The 21,797-nt window shown below is 40.1% G+C and overlaps 1 protein-coding gene across 1 annotated transcript; it reads right to left on the bottom strand.

Annotated features, from left to right (window-relative positions):
• Positions 1-1,458: 1,458 nt before the first annotated feature.
• FAAP20 (FA core complex associated protein 20) lies at positions 1,459-8,147 on the bottom strand. Its single transcript, XM_037381596.1, has 4 exons — positions 7,880-8,147; positions 6,109-6,256; positions 4,786-5,414; positions 1,459-3,408 (listed from the first exon to the last, which is right to left on the bottom strand). The coding sequence occupies exons 1-4, from the start codon at positions 7,981-7,983 to the stop codon at positions 3,336-3,338; spliced, it is 954 nt and encodes a 317-aa protein (XP_037237493.1). The 5' UTR covers positions 7,984-8,147; the 3' UTR covers positions 1,459-3,335.
• Between the last annotated feature and the right edge of the window lie 13,650 nt (positions 8,148-21,797).

Below are 21,797 nucleotides of genomic sequence, written 5' to 3'. Positions count from 1 at the left end.
AAGAAAACCAAATTTGCACACAAAGGATTACTGAAGATACTTAAGCAGTGCCTACACCTACAATGATGTTGTGTTGTATATTAGATTTTTGAAAAGTATTTTTATCAACAATACAAGTATTCAGAAATAGAGCAAAAGTATAATAAAGCATAGCCTTAAAGTTTAAAGAGTAAATCTAGAATAACCATAATATAAAATACACTTTCCTGATAAAGCACACCTCCTACTTATGATAAACTGTCTGCTTACAGTTACTCAGTGTATATTAATAACTAATCATTCTACAGAAGAGAATGGGATGTTTTGGTAAAATGATTTGCATCAAAGTAGTAAATTTTTTTAATGGAAGAAAAATTAATACCTAAGAAATTGGATAAAGCAAAAGAACTATCAAATTGCTTCTTGTGGAAACTGGGGGTGGGGGGGCGGCGGGGGCGGGGGGGCACGGAAAGGGTGTATTACATCACAAAAGTTAATAATTTATCAGCTTGGAAAAGCTCCTGTTGCTACATGTGAGGATTATGAAGTGTGCATTGCCATCTGAAACTTGAGGTGCTGTGAAGATTTACCTGCCTCCGTAAGGAACAACAGCCAAGGCAGTGTTCCTTTTTGCTAGGTTTTGGATTGACTATATTGTGTGGGTTGTAGAGATAGGGGGAGAAAAAAATTTTGGGGAAGGAAAAAAAATGAGAAACCCTGTGCCATGACATCTCACCTAATTTGGTGTAAAATGCAGGATAAATTGCAACACTTTAACTTTCTTTACATTAACATATGGTTTTCTCAGGGTACAGCATTGCGTTAGGTGCTGAACATGACATCTTTCGGATTCATATCCAGGTCATGAGGTGCTAGGACGAGACTGCCAAAACATTGTTTAAAAATTTTCAATTAATCATTGATTAACGATCTACATTTTGTATCCCCTCATTAGCCACAATTATGCAGACCTGTGGTTACTTAGTTATATTAATCCCATTCAGATTTCAGTTGTGGGTTTCTCTCTGTTGGACTGTAGCATTTCATATTAAGCAAAATGTGTTCTAATCAGCACTAAATAATTTAACCAGTAAGAAGTACTTGCCTCAAATGCCTGGACTTCTGATATTTTATTATCTACTAAAGAAAACATTTACCTTTTAAATGTCATCTGACCTTTTTTTAATTACTCCTTTTCTGCCTTTTCACTGGCAATTGCTTTATTTACCCTGAATAACTTTTCTTTCCGTGTTTTCAGCTCCCCTGGTAATAAAACTAATCAATAGTTATCAGAGTGACTGCAGGCAGCTCATGAATGGAAATACGACAGATTAAGCTGTCCTTTGACATGCCAGGGCAAAGAACTTGGAAATATTAGAAACGTGGGTTGGGGTTGGTTTTTTTTAACCATTTTTCTAGGTTTCAGAACATTTTCAGAGGGAGGGAAGGAAGAACAGAAAGACACATTTGCTAAACAAACATTGTAAAGACTACTTGATTTTATTTAAAAATTTACAGGCATTTACAATGTTGCTGTGTTGCCAAATAGTTTGCTGGATACAAGTTTGGTTGCTCATGTGCAAGTGTTTGAATAATGTTCTGTTCATGATGAAGGGGAAATTTTTTATATAAAGTACTTGTTTTATAAATAAAAGAAAATGAAGGATGTAATTAAATGTGTGGTTTGGAAAAAAAATCCTAATATATTACAAATGGATCTGGTAATGATATATAGTTGTCTTATTTGAAATAGTAAATGAAAATTCTAGCTAATTTAATGATTGTAAAACAGTAAATATGTTCTTGTAGTTTTGTATAATTAATTAGTTGGGATCTTTGCTGACCAGTTTTAATTGTGCAGAAGATGGTATACTAATCCATAACAGCTAAGATCATTTATATTCTTGCACATCTATTAAAGACTTTAATGAAAAAGTTAATAGACTGTTATTATTTATCAGTAAACTGGGCTATGTCCAACTTGCACTTTTTCAAGAGACCCCATTGTAAATTAAAATATATAGGATTCTTCCTGTATTTTGATACTGTATTCTGTGTTTATTCTGTATCCTTGGGTCGCACCTGAAGTGTAGGGAGGTCCAGATTTGTTGGGATAGAAAACGGTTCAGGTACTGAAGTTTAACATGAGCTGTGCTCTTCTCTGCTGGATGTGAAGGCACTGGTGATCAAAACAGCCAAACTGGGCAGAATTGTGCTACTCCAGCACACAGCCCTTCGGCAGGAAACCAGTTTGAACTTGAGGCTGTGACTGGAGAGTGTGTGCTGCCTGAATAAGAGACCCTGTTCTGTAAACAATTAACTGTGCTGGGGAGAAATGAACAACCTACTCCAGTTTATTTCATCCCTTCTGTTTGTTACTCAACTATCGCTAAACTTCATTTATTGTCATTCATGGGAAAGGCTGTTTTTCTCAAGCTTACAAAACATTTACCTGCTACTGTTAAGTTAGCAAAACACTAGCTGAGTCTTCTGAATACCTTCTAGCTGAAACAGACTCTCAGGTTGTCTTTATTCTCCATCACTGTGGGGGCGGGGGGAGTGGAACTGATACAAAAAGCAGCTGGTTTGGCTGACTGGGTATATTAAATCTTTCTTTGCATTTCAGTACTGTGACACGGGTAGAAGTGTTCTCTGTGGAGCCTGACCAGTTTAGGCTGGTCATGTTTATCAAGTGGATACTGACTGCAAAAGCTACAAAGTAAGGTTATGAATTTAGCTGTGTTCCTTCAGAAAGAGAAAAAACCCCACAACCATACCCTTTATCTGGTGTGGGCTTATGTTTTCTTTTAACATAGATATACTTGCAGAATCAACTGTACAATCATAAGTTCTTACTTAGATATTAAAATAATGAAAAATGCTAAGCTTCAATGACTTTTTAATTAAGCTTATTTTCACAGGTTACCTATTCAGAAAGAAGGAAGTTAGTAAACTTTGGGATTAAAATAATAGTTCTCTTGTTCAGCTGCTTTCGTCCACAGTTAAGAGACTCAGAACAACTGTGGTGTATCAGCCAAAACAGGTTCTTCGGGGACTGCAACAGGACGCTTTTCCAGAAGTACCCAGATTCGGGGAGTATCAAGACTGATTTCCCAGGGGTTCTCTGGGACATCCTATAGCACCATTTTCAGAACTAGAACTAGTTTATATGCATGTGAGAGGATTTAAAATAAAAAGACACCAAAGAGGCAAGGTGGTGCTTGACCTTCTATTGAGTTACTGGTTTGTGATGCTAAAGCAAGTCTGAGCCAAGGATGTGCTGCCTCGACACATTTTTCCTTTTCCTTTGAGAAAGGTTCATCCTTGGCCTTGTTCCTTTGCTTGTCATTCTGGATTTACCACGTTACATCATCTGCGCTTTCAGACAAGCACCGAGCAAGATGGCCATCAATATCCAGTTGTGACAGTCTGCAAATACAGAGAATTTTTTCAGTGAGAAAGTCAAATCCTTTTATTTACACAATTCACCTTTGCTCCCTCATTTCCTCAGCAATCGCAGAAGTGTTCCTATGCTCAGCATAGTCGTTCCTATGCTTAGCATTGCTATCAGCCACCCTTGTGTAGCTGCTATCACCTCCTGCTAGCTAGTTTGTCATTTACTAGAAGCCAATGCTCACGTTCTGTATTCTCTAGACAAGTAACACTATCCTTGGTAATATCATGCTATTGATACAGGGTGGAAAACTATTGCCTTACTCCACATCCCACTCCAACCTGATGATACAGGAGATGCCATTTCTGATAGAGAAAGGATGCTTGCCCATGTCTGCTTTCCTTTTCCTTTTTTGGCAGGCTATTTTTGCAATTGTGATTGTCACCCTCCCTGCTGCCCATATTACAACAACTTTTTGTAAGGCAGATCCTAAAAAAGTTGAAACTAATCCTCATCAGCAGAGTTACCAGTAGCACGGAACTGGTGTATGTTTAACCTTTCTGTCTAAACCTCAATATAATGACCACAATCTTATAAACATTAATGAAGCCATCCTTCTGTCTCCTTGTTCAGCCTCCAAAAGGAAGAAAAAGTTGCAGCCAATACATCTTGTGGTGTTGGAGAACCTGTTGAAAAGCACGTTTTCAACAACTATGGCAGCCTAAATACTACTAAGTGGTGTTAATTTCAAGAGAGGATGTAATTCTTATTGTAGAGTAGACATCCAGTTGCTGGGAGGGAGGATTATTTTATATTGAGATACATCTATGTGTAAAGGTAGCTCAACAGCAACGGAGGGCTGAAGTCTCATTTAGCTCTACTACTGGAGCTTGCATAAGAAAAATTCACTTCCGTCTTGTCCAGACCTTGAAAGCTAAATCCAAATTTAAAAGCACAGCTGCTCAGCCAAAGGCATTCAGGTGAACAGGTACCAGTACAGCTGTAACAATGATGTCTAGATCTTGAAAAGATAGTGACAGGTGTGAAATTAACCCATCTAACTCTAAAGTTAAGTTTTTTAACTATTAAGAATGCCATGCTGGAATGGTTTGTGGATTATGATACAAATTTCACCAAAACATCTTTTCATACTCAAGTATTTAAAAATGCTAATTCTGCATATACTAGCAAGGTTTAGGAGAGAGGTCAAAATTAGCTTGCTTTCTGAAGCAGTATAATCTACTAATCATGAACTTGTAAACTAATTAGAAGTAGGCAATTCTGACAGTTAAAAAGTACTTTGCTTCTTAGAAGTTTTGTCTATTTTCATTATTTTGTATATACAGAATGTATCCAGAACCATTTGGAGTTTTGTATACTGTGAAGTTATTAAAAAAAAAAAAAATACTTACGTTCCACTAAAATTAACCAGACACATTGGACAACTGTCAAGAGTTGAGGATCCTTCACTCTGATTTTCTGTCTTCTCCTCGCAGCTTTCAGTTCCAGGTCCACTCACAAGAGGAGGCTGCTTCTCTGCAGGCACATATCTGGCCTCACCAAATGACACATTCCCTTGCTGTGTTTCTGTTTGAAGCTCTTTCCTGTCATTTTCTTTTCTGTTTTCCCTGCTGCTCTGTACAGTCCCTGTGCAGGGCTTTTTAAAGCTAAAAGCTTTTGCAGAGCTTTGTGACAATGCCAAGTGGTGTGCAGAACTTCTGTGCTGTGTGAGTTGATATGACTTGGGACTTGAATCCAGTTTTGAAATATCTTCTGTGTCTTCCCCAACCATATTTTTGGCTTGATCTGTAATAGTTACAGAGGATGTTTTCTCAGCTGTAGAAGGTAAACTTCTCAGTTTATCTGCTTGGTCCCATCCTTTCTGTGAATGGTCGATCTGGCTCTGTGTTAGCTGATGGGAGCTAAGATCCTTTGGGTTTAGATGTTCTTCTTTGCAAAAAGATGGGAATGATACCCACTGAAAGTCTCTCATTCCAATTGTAAAGACTTCTTGTTCTTGTAGACTCTCTTCCTTGGAACTCTGTGACACACAGACACATACACTCATACACAGTCTTCAAACAAATGCAGTTCAATTGATACATAAACCCAAGGCTGAACATACTATACATACTGAGAAAACTAAACTACACTGAATAAAAGAACATTTTATTTACTTCTATCTCCAGCACTTGTAAAGCAATCAAGAGTTTATGCATTATGTGTCTTCCTTTAACATTTCTAAATTGATACAAGAGGGTACTCTCTTAATGTGTTCCATAGAGAGTATGGATGAAAACAACAACCTGGTGCTGTTCAGAAAAATAATTCTACTTTAGAAGGATGGTGTTTTCCTTGTTAAAATATTGCCTAACACTATTGGTGCAATGTAATAATTGTTTCTGTGTAATTCACCTCTGTTACAGTTTGCCTTTTCCAGTGTAATTCCATTAGGGAGATGCTAGTGCTTATGACCAGTCAGTATACTTACACAGGTTACCTTCAGCAAAATGTTGTAAAGAATTTGCCATAGCGCAAAAAAGGCCCCTATAGTTGTCCTTACACTACCTGCCACGCAATGCTGTCACACCACTGTATGTAGAGACTAGGGAGCTGAAAGCCAACATGTATTTAAAAGCTATTTTCAGATTGTTTCTCCTGTTAACATCATCGTTCAGAGCATCACTGTTGTAAGCAGTACACAAAGTGCAGACAAAAAGGATACACCACACTACCTGTGCAGAGAACTCTGGAAAACTGGGCACTGTTTGCCAGTCCGTGCATTGTAAATCTTGACTGATGTTTTTCAGTAACAAAATCCATGTTTTCTCACACTCATTTAAGTCGTCTTCTTCAAACCATGAACATCTGTCAGCCAATGTCCTGTAAAGACAGACAGTCCCATAGTTTGAGAGTGGGAGAAAGAGAAGAAAGTATTCTGCATTGCTTTTAGTTTGCCTTTTAATCAACTTGATTTATCCCTCCTGTAATGCTGATGTTTCAAAAAAGTAGAAATTTTTAAATTAACTTCCAGTAGCTGACAGTGCATCAGCCTCTTTCAGCCCAGTTCAATGGCTATGTGTGGTGACTGCTTTCTTTTTGTTAATGGCTAAGCAGAAGGTAGGGATGTGATTGAAAAGTGTGTAACTTTCCCATTTGTACAACATAAAACTCCATTCTTACCCATTTTCTTTTGATCAAGTAGCACTATTATGTGCTAAACCAAAAGTAATATTTGATAACTTTGCCATTTCAAACCACAAAGAGGCACATAAAAAGCATGTGTCAGTAGGTGCAAGTATGCAAATGCAGATTTTGGAGTTTTTAAAAGAGAAGCAAGATGGCTGCCTGTGGAGGCAAAAAAAAAAGATTTAGCTGTTTATAATATTGGTTTTTTACCAAAGGAACACCCGTCTAGCCTACAGCAAGATTCTTCTGCAACAGAGGCATTATTTAACCTATAAACTAATTTTTACAGTTTACCATGACTTACATAACTTGTACAGCTGTCAAAAAAAATTACTGAAGTTTTTTTTAAAAAAAGTCTTAAAGCCTTGCTTTCTACTTGTAACAGATGAGATGCAGGTATTTATTACTGTCTTCACTTCCAAGTGAAAGGGTTTTTTTCCCTCTCGGACACTGAAGTTGGCGCCTGCTGAGCACAGAAACCACTGAAATGTTTGCATCGAGGATGACAGTCGCATTGACCCCACATATGCTCGACCATTCCCATCCTGCCGTCTGAAATTCCTGATTACCTTTCAAAACAACTTGATCTACATGCTTAGGATGGCATCAGGAAGGTTTAACTACAAAGTAACCATTAAAAGGTTTTTATACTAGTAATGCTGTATAAAGACAGTTTCAAGAGAAGGATGGCTTGTTAATGTCAGAATACTAGTTCAGCGTTCCCGCTTCTTACTAATGCTTTTTCTTGGGTCACTGTCCAGGAATGATGCTGCACTGAGAAGAAACTAGAGCAAAGCCTTACAAGCCCTCAGAAAGGGAGCAATCTGCTGTCCCGAGTCTGTTGTTGGAAGGGGCATGACGGCCTGCTTGCTCATCCCAACAGGCCGAGGCAAGAACCGAACTGCTCACAGCCACTTCACCCCACCTTTCTTCAATCCTCCCCTACCCGAGGGCTGCAAAAAAACGGGAATTCTCTCTGATGTCCTGCGAGCCCTACTGTAAAGAAGGAAAACTTAATTTTCATACGTTAGTATTTCTCATGGGCCTCTGTTCTGCACCACAGAGCAGGCAGAAGGCGCAGGGCCGGTGCACGGGATTTTGCAACCGGCTTCTGGGATTTTTGCAGGCGCTGGTTTATGAAATTGCATTAACACACCAGCGCCGCAGGTGGGCCCGAGGGCCCCGAGCCGCCCCCGCCGTCGCGGAGGGTCGGGCGGCCCCTGCCCCAGGCGCCCGGCACCGGCGGCGGCAGCTGCGGCCCTTCCCCGCCCGGGCCCCGGCCCCTCCGGGAGCGACGTTCCCTCCTCCCGGACTCACTGGCGCCGCCGCGGGGGCTCCCGGCCGGGGCTGGGCTCCCGGCTGCCAGCTGCCGGCGCCTTCCGGGGCCTGAGGCGCAGCTTGGCGGCTGCTTCCTCGGACATGGCTGAGGCGCAGGGCCCGCGCGGCCGCCTCCTGCAGCCGCTGTCTCACCGCTCCCCCCCCCCCTCGCCTCGCCGGCGGACGGCGCTGGCGGCCGCGGAGAGCGGCCCGGCCGCGGGATCTTCCTCTTCCTCCTCCTCCTCCCGCTCGGCCGCGGCGCCCCCACCTCCTGTCCCGCCCTCGGAGTCGCCCCGACTGCACGGCAGCGGCCACCCGCCAGCCCCGGCCCGCCTTTTTCCTGAAGGGAAGCCCGCCTTTTTCCTGAGGGGAAGCCCGCCCGTCTCTAGCCCCTGCGCAGCGCCGCGCAGAGCTCGATGGGGCCTGTAGTACCTCAGCTGCGAGGTGCTTGGCAGCCTCGAAAGCCATCCTTTCCGCGTTACCTTTACTCCGTCAGCTTTATTTATGTGTAGCGTTTGAGTGTACACGGGGTTGGACGTGGAGCGGCCGTCGTGGCAATGCAGTGTGGCCTGTTCGCGTAGGGCCACGGCGGCTTGCGGGGCCCGGTGCCGGGGCTGGGCCGGCCGGTGCAGGCGGCGTTGTCCGGGCGCGGGGGCTGCATATGATGGCGGTGGGCCCAGCTCTGCCATGGCCGCGGTGCCGGCCAAAGGTCCTTTATCCCTGCAGTAGATTGAGATCGTGCCCCTCATCTAATTTCTTTCAGGAAAGAGTCTGTTGAAGTGATTCAGTTTGTCTTTTTTGGCAGGAACATCACCGGGTGACTTGAAATAAAGCACTTAAGAGTGGCACCAGCACGGGTAGTTTTTGACATGGATGGAGGCGCTAACCAGGCTGTGGCCTTTCCGAATGCAGATGTAACAGAGAAGTGATGACAGACTCTTCATAATTCTCCAACTGCAGATAAAAGGATCAGAAAGTAATAGCTGATTAAATTCTTCACAATTGATATGAGAATAATTGTAGAAGGAAATAAATTCTGCCTGACAACAGGTGCTTATGAAGGAGAGTGGGTACAGAGCGCTCTTTTTCATAAAACTAGTGGTATATTATTGGTACAAGATGAATCCAAGTTCATGCTTCTTTTCTGTAACTACCTTTACACAGTGCTAAATGTCCTGTGGACTGTTTCATCCTTGCATTCTTGAGGCTAAAAAGGGAGGTATGAGTACTGATGATGCAGCACTGCATTCAAAGTTATGCCTGTGAATTACTGTGTTGGGCATACAGACCACCAAAAATGCATTAAGTAACAGCTGATCTGAGTTTCTACATGTCTTGAAAGGATCTGAAATAGGAAAGTGGCTTTCCGATACCAGAGTTCATAGATTCACATTTGAAATAGATAGGTAGATTGAACCTGAGAAGTGACAGGTACAGCCAGCCAGCTGCCTCCAAATGTGTTACAGGCTGAAGATGATTTAGTTAGAGTGTAACCACAGATCTGAGAGGCTCAGACCAGCTTACAGCTTTCCTATGTTAACTCAGGTACTTTGTATTTCTGTGAGTCTGCATCTATAGTGAGGTCATGTCTTTCATTCTCTGTAATAAGTGATTAGAAGAGTGTTAATGGGTTTCCTTTTCACATAAGAGTGAGGATGAAACTCAGAAGTGTGAAGTGTTTGGTTACTAATGGGAGCTGTGTAAGTTGCTACAGTAGATAGCCCTGCTGAAAAATAAAAACCAGTAAGCATACTAGAGTGCTAGCATTTCTGCTATGTGATAAGCAGACTAGAATGAGAATGAAGTTCAGGAAGAAAGAAAAGAGAATGGAAAAGCCAATTACTGTAATGCAGACTAACATTTTCCCATATTAATATTTGTTTACAGCTACCGCAGTACCCAAGAAATACCGGGACAGTTGCAGTGTTCTGCCTTTCATTTTTGTTGCCATTTAGAAGCTGCTTCCCAGTGAGGTGAAATGAGATTCCAGGCAATAAGTCCTCCTCCTTTCCCTCTTTGGCAGGAAAGGCATTCTCCCAAAAGTTCCAGGTGGAACAAGGTAAGCTGAACAGAGGCAAGGGGTGAATTTGAATCTGAAGATTTTAGGCCCACTGTGGAAAGAAAGATGGTGATGGCAGCAGACACAGAGCAAAGAATAGCAAGAGGGACTGTATATAAATAAAGCAAAAGTGTAGATTGAAAGGGGATCAGCCATGTAAGTGGTTGAAAATGAGATAACCAAGAAGGGGTAAAAATTTGATTCCACAACTGCTGATGCTAATTGAAGAAGACAAACCAAAAATTTGGGGTTTTTTACTTGTCAACTTTAATGAATTATAAGACACAGGACTGATTATCGCCACTTGGCGGCAGCAAACAATATAAAAATCTTGCTTTAAAATTACCTGAGGGGTAGTGAAAGCTATCAGATTGAGTTTATGTCTGCAGCCCTCTGTACATATTTCTAGCTGTATCTATGTTAATTATTGTTTATGCCACAGCGTTTCTTCTTTTGTTCCTGGGATGTTTGGGTTAGTGTTTTATATGTCTTATGACCCCTTGGATACTACTTTGATAATCCTTTGCTCTTAATTCATGCATCGTACCAACAGATTTATTTTGATAGACATCTCCTGAAACAGCAATCAGCAATGTAGTCTGTTTTTCATGCTGAAGGTGTTGCTGTGTGGTGCTGTTAGGACTGTGAGTTGTGCATTATAGCATTTGCAAAAGCTTTATTATGGGTAAGCATAAAAAATAGTTATTGTGCAGTAAGGGCCACAAATGAAAGAATATAATAAGAATAGTGAAAATTATGACTTCAACAGCTGATTGTAAAAAGCAAAAGGGAAAAACCTTGCTTCTGTAGCAACTGTAGCTTGCAGGTGGTTTTGTAGTATGTAGATTTAACTTAAAACTTGATGCTGTAAGTTTTTTTCCCCCATTGTTATCTGCTTAATGCATACCCATTAAAACTTATGGAGGCAGGCGTCAGTAATGTTTTCATTCCTGCTCTGTCTGTTTCTGTAACTGCCTGTAGATGTGCAACTAGGATTCCAGAAATCTTTGTCTGTTATGTGTACTCAGTATTTTTCATCTGCATCTTTCCAGAATTAATAGTGTACTTATAGCTTGAAGGTGAAGTGTAGAATAGGACCTGTTCTTGGTTCTGCTGTGTTGCACAACATCATGTCTACTGTTTCCTCCGCTGACACGGAAATCCTATTACTTCCTGCTTGACTTTGGATCTTGCATAATTAATAATTAGAATGTTTTGTGATCTTAGAAAAAAGTTCTCATAGAAATGCAAAGAGTAGTCTTTATCATCATCAGCCTTGACTGGATTTGAGCCAGTGGTCAAGGGATTTGAGCTTTTGGAAGCTAGAATGCTTCTGCAGATTATCTTTAGGGATTTCCTTGTAAATGGAGTGCCAGCATGTGTAGTTATCTATTCCCTGTAGAGTCTCATCAAGCTGCACACACTTAATCTTTACTTACATGGTCCCTGATTCTTGCTGTAAAGTGGGCCTCAGTTTTAACTTTTGCTCTCAGGAAGAAGGGGCTATTATAACAAATTCTAATCCTTTTGCAATTCCACAATCACTAAAGTCTATAAATTGCCTGCCAAACAAACCAAGTGATCTTTTCCTGGGCTTGAAGGAAAGAGGAGAGTGTAAAACGCAGGTGCCAGCATTTGCTGGGGAAGAACTGGTACATTATCAACTAATCCGCCTTCTGCTATTTCTGATTTCCTACCCAACAGCTGCAACATTGAATGAGAGCTTCTGCATTTGGGAAGAATTAGGAAGCCTGGTAATGCAGGGTCTCTATTACAGATACAACAGCTCACAGACAGGGAGGAGATTTTTGCTGCCGGTGTAGAATTTGGAGTGCGAGGCATTTTATAGCCTGGAAAAATTGTAATTTTCAGCTGTTGTTATGGAGTAATCAATGAAAAAGAGATGCCATAGTTTCTGCTAGGTTTCTCTCATAGCCTGATGTAATTGCATGCATAGCTATTATTTTTCTTAATGTACCACTCTGAGGCTAAAGCACATGCAGTGTTTATTAATTTTATTATTTTTTTATGTGCTGACTGATGTTTGCAGATAGTTTTATCCTTCTGAAAAATCTTTGGTTATGTGGTGCTGGCTCCTGTATCAGATAAAAATGTTCAGAATAAATTGTGCCTAGCTAGAAAATGGAATCATTATTGCTACATTTTAATTATTTAATCGGTGCTTGGTTTAGGAGGATATGTTGATAAGTTTTTGTCCTTGTCAAATAGTCTGTGACTTCACTCAAGGATTAATGTGTCCATTCTGTTAAATGCCGTAAAGGAAAATGTCCCCAAAGATGCCACAGGAGACTGAAGTATGTATAGTGGAGCATCAGTGAAAGCTGCTGCAGCAAATGGACTTTACGGTGTATCTCCTCTAAAGCCTGGTGGCAGCAAATGTAGCACTGGAAAGAGCAACTCAATCATGTTGGCTCACTCAGTACAGTGCTAATCACTGTCTGTAGTGAAATGGGAAAGTCTGACTATTTTCATCAACACGATGTATTACAATTCAAGCCACAAAATTATGAAAGCTGTGTAAGACTTCCTTTAGCGTAGTCAGGAAAATAAGGATGACATGCAGTTTCAAATTGAGAAGTGCAGGCTTGTTGCTGCTTCCAGAGAAAGTCAGTTCAGTGAAGACAGTTTTGTAGGTTCTCCCTAATTTTAGTTGTAGGTGACATAGTCTTTTCAATGAAGAGTCACTACCTTGGAAACCTGCTTCCTCTGGTAACTTATGAGAACCTGAATTTGTTAATGTGCAGCGTCCAGTGCACATCTCATCTTTTCAATTCAGCCTTTCCTTTTCAAGCATAAGGACAGATCAGTACCTGTGTGGCTGTATATTGAAAATCAAGCCTTGTGACATTTATATGCCAAGATGAGAAGACCTAAAAAGAGGACTAGGGAGACTAGCGTGGCATTTGTGGGTACCAGGTTGCCAAGGAGGCATATTGTATTGAAACAGTTGCCTGGGAAACATTTAAAAATACATTGAATGGAAAAGCATATGTGATGTGCCCACAAGCGTTCTGTGTGAATGAAATGCCATGGCTGATGATGGCACCAAGAGACTGTTACTATTACATGTAAAGATGCTGCTAGTGATGTGGGGTGGGTTTTTGGTTTTTTCCCCTCCCCATACCCTATTTGTAGGAGGTGCACCAAAGGAAGATTGTTTTGCTCTTGGCTGATGGATTAAAGTAAACGTAGAGAAAGTGGTACGTGTAGTCAGCAGCAGCAGCTGGAGATGGAAAGGGCAATTTGGCTTCATTTAGGCAACCTAAACCAATTGACAAGAGGCTTGTACAATTCCCCCTCAAAACTAACAGCAGCACTGCTGAAACTCCTACAGGATAAATATGAATGATTCTCTGAATGGTACTTCAATTGTGCTAAAAATGTATTTGGAGGCTCTGACGTCATTACAATTGGGCTATACATGTAAACGTTGTGTAACATGCAAAGAGTTTTTGCTTAAAGCAGGTTGGATAGCACAGATGAAAAACTTGGAGGCTCTGACGTCATTACAATTGGGCTATACATGTAAACGTTGTGTAACATGCAAAGAGTTTTTGCTTAAAGCAGGTTGGATAGCACAGATGAAAAACTTGGAGGCTCTGACGTCATTACAATTGGGCTATACATGTAAACGTTGTGTAACATGCAAAGAGTTTTTGCTTAAAGCAGGTTGGATAGCACAGATGAAAAACTTGGAGGCTCTGACGTCATTACAATTGGGCTATACATGTAAACGTTGTGTAACATGCAAAGAGTTTTTGCTTAAAGCAGGTTGGATAGCACAGATGAAAAACTTGGAGGCTCTGACGTCATTACAATTGGGCTATACATGTAAACGTTGTGTAACATGCAAAGAGTTTTTGCTTAAAGCAGGTTGGATAGCACAGATGAAAAACTCTCACTGACCTAACTTGGGAGGAGGGGAAGGGGGGAGTGGAAATAGAGGGAGATGAAGGGAGAAGTTTTCAGAAGATAGCCCAACTGCTCTAGTTCTTCCTCAGATCAGACTCATTGAAAGATGGTACTGAGAAAAAAAGAATGACAAAGGAAGGGAACAGTGACACTGGAACTAAAATGAACAATTATATCGACTCTTTATTTCACAGAAAGAAAACTTTTTTCCTATGCAGCCAAGAAACGAGGGAGCTAGCAACTGTAATCTATGATATCCTACCCTGGACTAAGAGGTTCATCTACTAGTCATTTCCAGATATTAAAATGCATCTCCTCTTCACTAAGGATGAGTGGCAGGTATGAAGCTGGTTAGAATTATAATCTTCCTGCCTAATCCTCCTTTGGAGATTTAGAAACAAATACCCTACTCTTGATTTGCTAGAGGCTTAAGAAGCCTGTTTGGGAGCCAGCAGATTTAGCTTGGTGTCCAGCCTTTATGTGGTACAGACTGAGACAGTAAATTTTTTGGGAGAGAGACGCAGTGGAGAGGAGTTCTGTTGACTAAGAAGGAAGGTCCAGAGGCCTTTTTGTTAGTAGCAGCTCTGCAAAGATAAGTTGTCTTATAGGAAGAAGACCCCAGGGCCTCAGTTTCTTGAAGATGTTGCCTGTTTGAAGCTGTGAAGTTGCTGTTTATTTGGTAACGTGTGTGCTTTTCCCCAGTGAGGAAGCATTTTGACCGATGGAGGCTGCTAACTTTGCTGTCATTTTGGCCAGTGAGAGGATGCTTTTTGGCTGGCTGTCTAATTTGGGCACAATCTGCTCAAGCATCTGAGGTGATCCAATGGTTGTATTGGAAAACCATGAATCAGATGTGTGCCAGTCAAGTCCTGGTATCACTCATCATTTTTCTGGCCCAGTGTGTAGTTAAATTGAGTCCTGATGTTTCTAGGCCCTGAGGTTAGTGTAAGAGAAGCCGGGAGAATTTGCCTTTCATCTTCCCCTCACAATTTTGCAATGTGACTGAAAACTGTTGGAGAGAATGTTTCAGATCTCAAACAAAGATTAGGTTTGATGGCATGAAGCCGTGGGTTCTGTGGCCCAGCCTAGAATTCTGCTGAGGGAGTTGTATAATCTCCTCATACTTTAAAGAATTTCAGCTTTGAATTTAGGATCAAATATGGCTTGAGGTTTTCATATTTCTTGCTTGCTTTCTTGGTGTTTTTTTGTTGAGTTTTGTTTTTTGGGGGTTTGGTTTGGGTTTCTTTTTTTTTTTGAAGTGTGTCTCACAGTATTGCAGCCTATAGCATTTTGAGTTACTCCCGTTCGCTGTGTATCGTTCCTCCATTTGAAATAAGCATACTAAAGGGCTCCACCAAAAAAAAAAATCCATAAATAATACCTGTAGTAATTACAGAATATCACCTGTCTTGTTTGTGGGCATGAAACCACAAAACAGTGTGGCAAAATTACCAATACTAATTAATGTGTTGTGGTATTATCCATAACTAGAATGGTATATAAAATCAACTTAAAATAGAATGTAATTCAACAGATTAGTGTTTGCTTATTTCTTCAACAAAAGATAGTAGGTTTAGTTAGTTTTGCAGGTTTTTTAAGGACTAGCTAGTGTTTTAGAAAGAAAATCTAGTAAATCGGAAGGTATAACCAAAGCTGTGGATGCAAGTCTAAATCTTTTCACTTTTCACTGAGGGCACTTGAGTTGCAGCCTGGTGTAATTTTATTGCATTACGAAAATGTCTTGGAAATAGGCAGTATGTCCCTACTACCCGTCCTAAACTCTTTCCTTTTTCATATTCATTCTCTCTCTGTCTGTCATTAGTGCTTAACTTGATGAAAGAAACAAAAAATGGGACTTAGAAGACTTGACAGTAAAATACAGTAGAGCTATAGTTTCTTTTTTCCCGGATGTCATTTATTTAATTGTATCAGACGTAGGCTGAGTTTGGTTTATTTACCTTGTCTTATACCCGTTGAACTGAAACTGGCTTGTGACATTCTCAATCCAAAAGGTTATTCTGCCTGGAATATATCTTGTTATGACCAAACTGCAACACCTAGTTAGAGATATTAAAGTAGGTGTTTGCCTGCCTTTGCTGTCACTTTGTAGCTCCCAGCATCTGTAAATCAAATCCGTTTAGACTACTTCAAGGAAAAGAAAAAAAAAGCTGATGCCTTCTTGCCACATCCAAACAGTACTGCTCTCGAATGATAACTTCATGCTACTGTTCCTTTCGTAAGTGATTTTAAAATTGGGCTGATTTTGGAGTATTTTCCCCAGCTGAGCTCTTCTGTTCCCCACATCCACTTTGCCATTCCTTCAAATCTGTGTTCTTCAGATCTGTGCTGCTCTCATAGAAATGTGATTGCTCTCTGTTAATCAGTGGAAAACACTCTGAAAGAGATGTGTAGTAGCTGAAACAACATGTTGTGATGCTGGGTTAGGATGGGAAGTATGTTTAGTTAGCTAAAGTAGTTACTCTGTTTTGTACCACAGACTGGTTGCGTTATTAGCCTATTTTTCATTAGTATGCCCTACCATACTGGAATCAGATGTTTTATCAGAAGATGGTGAGGAAGGGTAGCAGCAGCACAGTTCTCTGTGGCTGTTCTGTACCCTGCATAACAGCTTCTATCCAGATCCCACTGGGCAAGAGGCAACATCACAAAGTGCTGTGAAAGAATTGGCACTGTTAAACCTTAGTGTCAAAGGAAGACATGAATCCAGTTCTTACAAGAAGCTGTTTTGGGCTAATTGAATTGGCCAGACATGATGAGATACAGTCTATGACCAATGCAGCTTTGTAGGCAGAAATGTCAAATATAGATGCATTTAAGTGATAGCTGCCTCTTATTCCCTAGAAAACCAAATGAGATTTAGAGAAGCCTGCTTGATGTAGTCTACTGTACAAAGTTCAAAAGACAGGAGTAATCAGTAGGAAATTGTCATCAGTTCTTTTGGGAGTGGGTTTTGGTTTTTGCAATTACAGAGAAACTAGAATTGACATCCCCATTTGCTAGTCACATTGTTTAGTAAGGGATGATAGTTTTTCTGAAGAATTTATCTGTTCAGTGATGATTTAATTTAGGAACTAATTCAGGGGATTTCTACTGTCTGTAGTGAGATGTATAAGTCAGAATACTTAATTACCTTCTGGCCTTAAAGTAGCCCTTTCTTATCTTACTTCATACTTCTACCTGTTTATGAGATGGAACACAGGTGCACAAAAATTAAAGATATTGCCTAAGATAATGCAAGACCCGCGAACTGAACTCTGGCCTGTTGTTTACTGGGTCTTCGCACAGGCATAAGACTAATCTTCCCATCAAGCAGTGTTTTACTCCCAAGGGCTTTCAACACAGTGTCTTTCATCAGCTTTGAATTCACTAGAGGGAAAAAAAAAAGATGGGACATCTTCTGAAAGTCTTTGCCTAACAGCTCATGTCTTCCAAAGTATTGATAAACATAAGTGCAAATAGACAGTCTCCTTTGCCCCAGAGACATGCTCTGGCTTTAGTACCACACTTCTAATGACAAACATTCACCTAGTTTACCATATGCATTCTTTTATCTTTGCTGTTCTCTGTGCATGTTAGGAGATTTATTTCTACTCATAATGTATTTCATGTGTGTTAGTTGTAAATATTGTACTCATAAATCAGCCTGGACCATCCAGCCCCAAGGATGGAGACAGCTTACAATAGGTCTGTCTGCTTCAGATTGTGAGACTGTACTAGTTCTCTGTTTTTTCCATTGCTTGGCTCTGTTAGTGGCATGTTGCCAGTCTCCTGTCTCACATTAACAGGAATATTATATATTACTGAATTTAAAGTGTTTTTCCTTCAGGACTAGAAGAATGTAATGGAGCATGCATCTGGCAGCATGACATTATTCCTATGGTGTGCAGCATGCCCTCCATGCAGAGAATCGCCACCATGGATTTCTGCGCACTGAGGTAGGTCTTAGACCAGGTTGGGGACACATTATGTCAGGGATTGCATGCCTATATACATAATGTGTAATGAAAAACTGATTCTTCTCCCTTCCCTTCACCAAATTCTCTAAATTAAATACCACAGAAGTAGCAAGTATGAAGCATAATCCCAGAAGTCCATTTTTTTCATCCCACCTCTAGAACCAGCTCCATCTGTGTTCACACCTACTGACCTCACTTTTTTCCTCTGGGAGATGGAAACTGATTTTTCTTGCCTCATAAGATGTTTTTGGAGAATATATTAGTTCATAAAGTATATGTATGAGGACATATCAACACTACAGAAAGACATATCAAACTGCCCCAAAACTAGGATCGTTACTCCTCATTGTCAGGTAGTTTCATTGGGACTCCTCTCCATTTGTCCTCTTGCTGGAAAGCTTGTTTTCTTGGCAGGAACTGCAAGTATTTTCTGCAGAGCTTCTGTTAAATTATTACCCTTCTTACTGATTTTTAAGGTTCTTGTGCTCTCAAAATTTCTGTGTTTGCATGAAACAAGGCTGCATTAAATTGCATGGTCTAAAGCAATCAATATTCTATAAGCTTCTAGTGTTTTAATTGGCTTGGTTTTGTAAGTCTGAAATGGGCTGAGCTGCAGGGCTAAACTAAACAGAGTCTGTCATACCAAAAATACTCTGAAGGAGTATATTTCTTCATGGTAGTGCAGCTAAACACACCACATTTGCTGTAGTTAGTGCATATCACCCTTGTGCCTATGCTTCCTATCTTATTTATATATACCTAAGTATGTTTCTAGGTATTTGATTCTCAGAGGCCATGTTAAACCAGCGTCTTCTGGCCTAATAAACTCTTGATTTGCCTCACGCAGTACATCCCAAAAATATAAACTCACATTAAAATAAGGAAAGGTTCCCCAGAACAGTCTGTGACCCAGAGCATATGATGCATTTCAGGAGAGCTGGAAAGGAGAATGGTGTCATCACCTGAGGGGAAACAAAAATCGGAAAGAAACGAGGAGGGGAAATTTTGGTGCTTATTTTTAGACTCCGTGGGTGAGTATTATTTTCAGCTTTGTCTATATTAATTTCTGCAGAACACAGTGTTAATGTGTGATTAGGCTATCTACGAACAGAGTATCATCATTTCTAGCTAAAGCTAAAGTAATCACTCGCTAGCAATCCCTGAAGACTCCATATACCCGTTTGCACCAGGGTAAGGTAGCAGACATGACTACAGGCAACGTAGATAGGTCTGAGACAGCTATAAGCTAGCTAGTTGAGAGGTAAACCTTACACATGTATTTATACTTAATGAATTCAGAAAAGCCTATCCATAATGCTGGGTCAATACGCCATGTAGCTGAAGATAATCTGTTACTGGTATTAATGTGAGTTAGTTTAAAGCTAACTTTAGATACATTTCTGTGGAGCTGTTCTTGTACTTGTGATTGCATACCTTCAGCATCTTCTTGATTTAGCGCAAGGCTACAGACTCATAAGTTTCATTGAAGAACATGCTGCTTGTTAATCAGCACTTTATTGTCTCAGTATGCTTAAAATAAGCATTTTGTCGCATTCAAGAAGAAGAAACTTTATTGGTTTGCATTCTGGCACCATGCTTCATGTTGCCAAGTGCTGTCAGTTGGCTTCTCTCTGTAACTTATTTACAGAGAGAGGGAGCTTGAGATTGAAACACTCTGGTAACAATTTTCACCAGATACGTATTGGGTGTGTTATAGAAGTATCTCTAATGTTACAAAGAACAAGAGACTTAATGGGTAATAGTCTGATCTGGTGTGCTAGCGAGGTCCCCTTTAGAGGTTTGATTGCTGTGTAGGACAGGGAAGACAAGGCTAAAATTCCCCTGTTGCACAATGAATATAGTGAAAGGAAGGAAAGAAGATAGCATCTTATCAAAGGATCTTCTAGTTTCCTTTATAAACAGCTAAGAAGCAGCTTTAGCACTTCTCTTTCTCAGTATTAAGAGAAGGACCTTTGAGAGGACAATAGCTGTTAGGCCTACCAAAATTCTCTTTGACTGTCTTAAGAATGTGTCTCTAGTCTAAGTAGCAATAAAAGCTAATACTGTGTTAAAGCCAGATGTTTCTAGTTAGTCTGCAATGTTGTCTTAATTTGATGTGGAGGCAGGAAAGTACAATGGAGTCTGATCTTTGCTTTGAGAAACCTGCTTTTGTCACTAGTCCTGAAGCTGGCCTTTTGACTAACTCCGTTTGCGTCATTTCATCTCTACATCACTTTATACTTCATACTTCATATCACCACATATTTTACAAACTCATCCGCGGAAGGACTGCTTGCTGCCAGTGATGTACCTTACACAAAAAAGACCCATATCCTGTTTTATATTATTAGGTATCACTGTCATTAAATTCAATAATTTACAGAAACTTACAGTCAGAATTTTCTAAAGAAGAATCAAGTACAACAGACATGGTAAAGCTATTTTGCTAGCTTTTATTATAAATGGAGTATCAGAAAAGGCAGCAGAGGAGGCCATAGCCTAGATAAGAGGAGCTAAATGCTGAAGTGATAAACTAGTAGTTCCCAAACCCAGTCTGTGGAACCATAAAGTATATTAATTCCTAAAGTCCAGTAATCTGTGAAGATTTGAGGCTTGACTGTGGCAAAATAGCACAGAAGTTTGCGAAGAACTGAATTGAACAATGTATCTCCTCTGCAGAAGACAACATGCAGCTTCTGAAAAAGACTTCTGGAAGCCTGTTCAATCTGGTGATGGTCTTGGAAGGTTTATTGTTGTAAATAGATACTGTTAGAGTCTTTATTAAATGCCATATGAAATAGGATTTAATAATGGGTATGTATTTTTAGCCTCTCACAGAGCACATCCCATTGCAGGGTTGGTTTTTTTTTAAGGAAAAATCCAAACCAAACAAACCCAAAGAAAGCTTTCTTAGGACAGGTGTCTACAAAATACATGCATGAGGTTTTTGTCTTGGAAAATGCAGCAGATTGTAGCTAATCTTGAACTCTCTCACAGCTTTCTTTTCTAATAAGAATTTAACAAAATGCTATGTAGAATTATCTGTGTTCCCAATGTTTTTTGAGTTATTTATTGAGTTCTATTATGCAGCAGCTTTTTCAGAAGATTGTGAGGGCCAGAAACATACAATTAAGTCTTGTTTTGAATCACCCAACTGAGAACAAAATCTAGAAAAAAAAAATATTTGGATTACAAAATGTCAGAAGCATATTGATATAATTATCCCTAAAAGGAGATAATGTAGGAAATTGGATGGATTGAGTTATTACAAACATTCATGGAATAAAAACACTATCAAAGATTACAAGAATCATACAACCAGTGAACCGAAAGTGTAAAAACAACGCTTTGGAAATTAATATTTTCCCAAGAAAACTTTCCAGTAAGAACCTGGGAAACTGCACTTTTTCTTGTGGGTAAAAAGAAGCCACATTCCAACTTTAAAGAGACAGTGCTTCTGGAGAACTCACACATCCAGAATGTACTCTATCTCCTTTAAAACTATGAAAAAAAAAGTTTAGGGACTTAATCTAGGGGTTTTTTCCCCCAGTGTATGCCTGTTATTCTTTTTGTGTGTTTTTCCATGTGGATGGTAAAAGTAGATGGGACAATTTCACAACTGCTTCCATTTCTTTTTCTGACTCCTGTGTACTTGTGGAATTGCTGCTAGTGGAAAAATAATAATAAAATCACTCCAGGGAACAGAGTGCACAGCATATTTTGTTGACATTTTAACATGTATGTTGGTAACCCTTTTCCTACCCTAGATTTTGTGAGCTTGCTTTTGGTCAGGACTGGTGTGCTTTGCTAACAAACTGCTTTGCTAATGAAATGAGAAACTTTAATTGCTGTTTCAAATCCAGTATGTGCTAGTAGCAACTTAATGGCTCTTTTCTATAGGGTTATTTTAAGTGACCCATAAATAAACAGTTACATGGTCTCAGATGTG

The sequence above is a fragment of the Falco rusticolus genome, chromosome 3 (genome assembly GCF_015220075.1).
Source record: "Falco rusticolus isolate bFalRus1 chromosome 3, bFalRus1.pri, whole genome shotgun sequence".
Lineage (NCBI taxonomy): Eukaryota > Metazoa > Chordata > Aves > Falconiformes > Falconidae > Falco > Falco rusticolus.
Note: the sequence above shows the minus strand (reverse complement) of the source record. Positions and strands in the feature narration are given on the sequence as shown.